The sequence below is a fragment of the Penaeus vannamei genome, chromosome 22 (assembly GCF_042767895.1).
Source record: "Penaeus vannamei isolate JL-2024 chromosome 22, ASM4276789v1, whole genome shotgun sequence".
Lineage (NCBI taxonomy): Eukaryota > Metazoa > Arthropoda > Malacostraca > Decapoda > Penaeidae > Penaeus > Penaeus vannamei.
Window position 1 is genome coordinate 22695825 of NC_091570.1, and position 5695 is coordinate 22701519.

At 37.6% G+C, this 5695-nt stretch overlaps 1 protein-coding gene across 1 annotated transcript in view; it reads right to left on the reverse strand.

Annotated features, from left to right (window-relative positions):
- The window catches only part of dop (microtubule-associated serine/threonine (MAST) protein kinase dop), a gene marked incomplete in the record, with an annotated part of 290600 nt that overhangs the window by 20769 nt on the left and 264136 nt on the right, over positions 1–5695 (reverse strand). The window contains 9 exon segments of the mRNA XM_070136722.1: positions 2–162; positions 295–647; positions 849–1061; positions 1226–1449; positions 1940–2244; positions 2533–2764; positions 3228–3455; positions 3952–4027; positions 5563–5592. Of these exon segments, the coding sequence (XP_069992823.1) occupies positions 2–162; positions 295–647; positions 849–1061; positions 1226–1449; positions 1940–2244; positions 2533–2764; positions 3228–3455; positions 3952–4027; positions 5563–5592 (1822 nt within the window).

Here is a 5695-nt window from a genome sequence, read left to right on the forward strand (position 1 = left end):
CCTGGAAACTAGTATCCAGCTGCCCAGTGTCTGTTGAGTGTGAGGAAGTAATTTTGTGGTATCTGGGCGAGTAAGAGGAGAAGGAGGGGAAAGTTCCTCCCTCTGGTTCTCCACCTTCTTCGCTGTCTTCTTCTAGCTCATGGTTGTACCGGTCAAGTCGAGCTGGAGAGAGGAAGAAGATAAATACAAAAATAAAAATCTGAACCTTTTCCAACTCTGTCAATATCCTTTTACATTTAATACTCCAGGTCATGGCCAATATCCCCAAAATCCTTTAACAAAACATCAACTCACTGTCAAAGTAGCTAGTATCTTCTTCATGGTCAAGCTGAGGCACAAACTCAGCCTTCATTCTCAGCAGAGAGTCCCAGTCAATTGTGATGAAGAAAGGATGTTCCTTGACTTCCACGGCACCTGCCACTGTTCCTAGCCGATCCAGTGGTGAATGGTGAAGCAAGGCTGTGATAAGATCCTTAGCATCCTCTGCCACAGGCCAGTCATCCTCACTCGGCCATTCTATATCATCATTGACTGTGTGAGCAAAGAGCTCCTCTGGTGTTTCACCAAAGAAGGGTACGCATCCAATGAGGAACTCATACAGAATCACTCCCATGGCCCACCAGTCAACAGGTTTGCCATATCCTTGTCTGTAAAACATCCAAGAGTTGCTTTAAGCAGACAAAGAAAAAGCAGACAATGAAAAAAAATAATATTAATAAAATAAATTTATTAAAGTCAAATCATATTCAAAGACCTCTTGATGCAGATCTATGTAATGAATGAACCTGGGACATTTGTAGAATTACAGATTTTGAACTATATAATGTATAAATTCTGTTTCAACTTACCTCAAAATTACTTCTGGTGCAATATATTCAGGCGTTCCAAACACCTGTTTATCAGAGAACTGACGAGTCTCCTTGTCAATATATCCTTCATACAAATTAGTTGCCAGTGACATCAATCCCATTTTGCTCAGACCGAAGTCAGTCAGCTTGATGTGTCCCAAGGCAGTGATCAACAGGTTATCAGGTTTAAGATCCCTATGTACAATGCCGTAGCTAGAATGTACAAAAAAATTTATGTTACCGCTTTTGCAAAGGTGCCCTTATATTATACACAAAAAATGTCATTTTTGGATTTATTCTCTATTTCAGTAATAACCAAGTGATCTTTCTCATTCTCCTTATTTTGATACAGGCAAAGACAAGTACAAACAACAAACCTATGCAAATATTCAACAGCCAGAACTGTCTCAGCAAAGTAGAAGCGTGCCATGTCTGGCGGGAAGGGCCCCATAGCTTTCAGCAGAGTGGCACAGTCTCCACCTTCAACATACTCCATCACTAGACAAAGGTGCCGCTTGGTTTCAAAACTACAGATCATTGACACTACAAAGGGGTTGTCAGTGAAGCTCATAATATCACGTTCATTGAATACCTGTTCCACCTGAAAGAAGAAATGTATGTATGATGCTAGTCTTAATAATAACAGATAATAAATACTGCACATCATCTTGTTTAGAAAAAATAATAAGAATAATAAGAATGAAGAAATTAACCCACCCACGCCGGGGTACATTTTGTAGCCCAAATTAAAAAAATCCGGGAAGCTACAAAATCGGCGGGCGGAGCTTCCCCGGAGTCTGTCCGCCCGCCCGGCCGCCCGCCGCTTTTGCCGCGGAGCACGGCTCCGAGACAGCATCACACTGGCGGGCAGCCCGAAACTGTTTATTTTTTCCTTGTGTCTCATATATGTGACACCCGGGATGGATGGGTTAACAACCTGAATATTTCAGCTTGTAACAAAATCTTTAAAATGTGTTAAAATATATGACAAAATCAAAGATAAAGTACACAAATTGTACAACAAAAGAAGGGAGGGGAAAGAAAACAGCATAAAGAAAGAAGAAGAAGAACAAAGTTATAAAACCACTCACCTGATTCCTCAGCATGAGATTGTGCTTGCTAATTTTCTTCATAGCAAACCGCTCCTTGCTCAACTTGTGGCGCACTAAATACACTGCTCCATATGCTCCATTTGAGATGAGCTTTATATTCTCATAATCCTCTTCTTTCGGGGTGCTTTTGGAAGGCGGAGTAGTCGAGTGCGTGGAAGACTGTTCGGGGGAGTACTCTGAGCTGGGGACCTTAGGCTGGGCTCCCCCACTCACTCCCGAGGTGCTTGTGCCACTACCAGCACTGTCCTCGGCATCTCCATCCCCGGCTAAATCATCGCTCAGTTCTGTGGAAGTTTTCAAATATTTAATTTTAAGCAATCAGGCAATAATGACAAATAATACAATTCAATAATAATACAATTCAATAGTCAATTAATCAGTAGTGTTACAATCTTCATAAATTTTATCCTCTACCTTGATCAAGAATTACATATCTTTTGTGCCACTAAAATGAAATGTAATACAAAGATTGCATAAAAAAAAATTAACAAATGCATTCTTTAGCTATATATTACCACACTGAAATTACACAAAAACTGAGAGTACAACTACAAGACCTAAACTCAACTTACCAGCTAAGGGATCTCGGTTAAGGCCAAGCTTCGTGATAATATACTGAGGAATGTCTGTCTTGATGCCCTGGCTGGTCCTGGCCTGACCCTCAGCCTGCTCAAGCAAGTGGTAGAACTCCTCAGGGTCAAACTCGAGACATTCCAAGAGTCTGGCTGGCCTTGACACAATCAGGAGTAGCTTCTTGATCAAGGAGGTCAGGTGAGCTGCAGCATCTGGAGACTTGTCTCTTGTCTGTTGGAGAAGAAGGGTGAAATTCCAGTTAGGGGACATATAATAAATGTAGCAAGCATGGATATTTGTATAGCGTGAATAGACAATGTGCTATAATATATAAATATATTCATTTTCAAGCTCAGCCTGAACTTGCCTTGCACATAAACTTTTCAGCATGAGCTATGACTCACACTCCAAAGATAACAGCCCTGAAGCCATGTCGTATTTGACATCTTCACTAATATTTCTTACTTTACAAAACAGGTCAAGCAGCTTATAAAAAGTATACTATGCAGATTATAAAAATATTTATGCAGTATTGTCAATTCTGTTAAAAGATCTTATAATATTACAGTATCCTTAGTTATTTACTAAATGCATTTATCAAAACGCTTATAGTCTTTTGTGTCTAATTCTAGCCAAGTCCCCAAGAAAAGAAGAGAGAGAAAACAAAGTCACAACCCAAACCCCAATTACCCACCTCACACAAGAGCTTCTCTAGGTTCTCTGAGAGCTCATAAAAATATCGGCTTGTGATAAGCTTCTGCTGTGACTTCTCTAGACAGTCCTTAGCCATTTCCAGGACCTGGTGGTGGACAAAGCGTGCAATTGCAACAGCATCTTGGGCAATGTCTGAGCTTCCTTGCTCCTCCAGGTTTTTGTTATCCTCAATGAACGTATTCAGTCTCTCCTCCATCTGTTGTGTGGCCTGTAAGGAAAATTGGATGTCTGATTCTTTGCATTAACCCACTAGCGACAGTACATTTTCAAGCCGAAAATGATATTTTTTGGAAGTTTCAAAATCGGCTCGCGCTCAAGTCTGGGAACCTGCCCGCGCGCCATCCACAACAGCCGACAAAATCAGAGCGCATGCTCCGATCTAGCATCACACTGGCGGGATGCGCGGTAGTGTTTATTTTTCCAGGTGTTTCATATGTGGGACACATGTTATAAGTGGGTTCAGGTAAAAATCTAAGCTATATATTTAGTATAATCATAAGCCAAAAAACCCATCATTTTTTTTTTATAACATAAAAATTTCAACGTGAACAATATAATTTGACATCTTTATGAAAAAGATGAGTAGAATAATTCTATGAAAATAACTCTAATTTGAAAATATACATAAACATTGCAAAAAGAGGAAGAAAATAAAATTACAAGCAAAAAGCAGAAAAATCAAAGAATAAAAGAATATCCCTTACCTTAGGAAAGCGTTCTTTGTACAGTGTATTCATCATGATAATCTCGTTGTCAATCACTGGCGATCGAATCGGACTACTGCATGGAGATAATGTGATATTAGTAATAGGAATATAGAGTTGAAAACAAATGCAAAGCAATAAACTGTACATCAACATTTCTCTCTTGTTTTTACTTAACAATCACTGACTTTCTCATATTCACAATTACTTTTTACCAAAAATTTGAAATATTAGAAATAAAAATTTCAAGTACATAATTCCACATTATTTACTGTTGTGTGTTGAAATGCAATTAACAAAGGAAAACACTGTGCACAGCATTCTATGAATAGAAAACAAGGATGAAAGGTAATAATAGATATTGTAATTACCAAATTTAAAGCCTAATTACCTATTTAAATAATATTTTACTTAAACCTTTATTTAATTAGTAAATACATGAGTTATGCACAATCTAATAAACTATATCTTTTATACATACTTCTTAAAAACAAATAGAATCTTTAAGTACCCTAAGGTCATATTTGCAGGGTATACATCCATACCCAAACAACCATAAACACACATACATACACACACTCACATATAGGCACAAGCACACACACTCACAGTGTAATCATATGTGCCCGCACATATGATTACACTCGGATATACATGTCTCAGTGTAATCCCTGGCGAGCCAGTGTAAAACCTGATTATCTAACTTTTTGACAATACAAATATACTTTTTTCTATTTATTGCTCCTCCTTGACCCAAGTCTCCAGTCAAAGTCATACCTACTTATTCCCCAAACCTCAAAAAAATCCCTTCTTACTCAGATCTAAAAGAACATGCACTCAACACACTTCAAACCTGACACTCCATTTATGATGATTATCATTATCTAATAACAATTTACATAATCTATAATCATTCCTTAACACCAGATCACATAATGCAATATTGCACTTTTTTTGCTCTTATTACCTTGTCTGAACACATGCACACATACATATACATGTCCTCTACTTTCAGGCCTTATTCCCATACTAAGACATATAATGAAAGTTCCATAAATGTTTTATAAGTCATTCAGCTGAAGATTCAAAGAGGTGTTACGCAATATAACTTTAAACTGTATGGTTATATAAATACACACACATGTATTTGTGTATAAACACACACAAACACACACATAACACTACAAAAATAACAAAATACATCATGCTAATAGCTAGTTTACCTACATCCTTTAACAACTATAAGCACATATAACTCTTAAGATACGCATAACACATTCCTCTTCTAAGACTCATGTCTTTAGTGATGTGCAACAGCAAAAAACATGTGTCAAATTTTGGCATCGCAACTTGTGTGCGTGTGTGTATATCATTATATGCATACATATATATAAACAATGATACAGCCAATTCAGCAGCAGTAAAGCAAAGTTTGGTGCTTCCCATTTAATGTCAAAAAAATATTTTTTAAAAAGGTGAAAAAAAAAGGTATTTCAAAAAATCAAACAGAAAAGAAAATACAAGTGTATGTAGAGCAAAGCCACTTTGTTGGGGTAGCAGAATTCGGCTAAGGTTTAAGGTGAGAGAGAGGATGTGAGTCTGATATCTTACTCAAGTGTGGAGATGCACAGCCAGGCCAGACTAGAGCCGCACAAAGTGAAGAAAAACAAAAAAAACAAAGAACAAAATTACTCGTTGACAAAAACTTATAATAACAAATGTGTTCTTGTGCTACTAAAAGCAG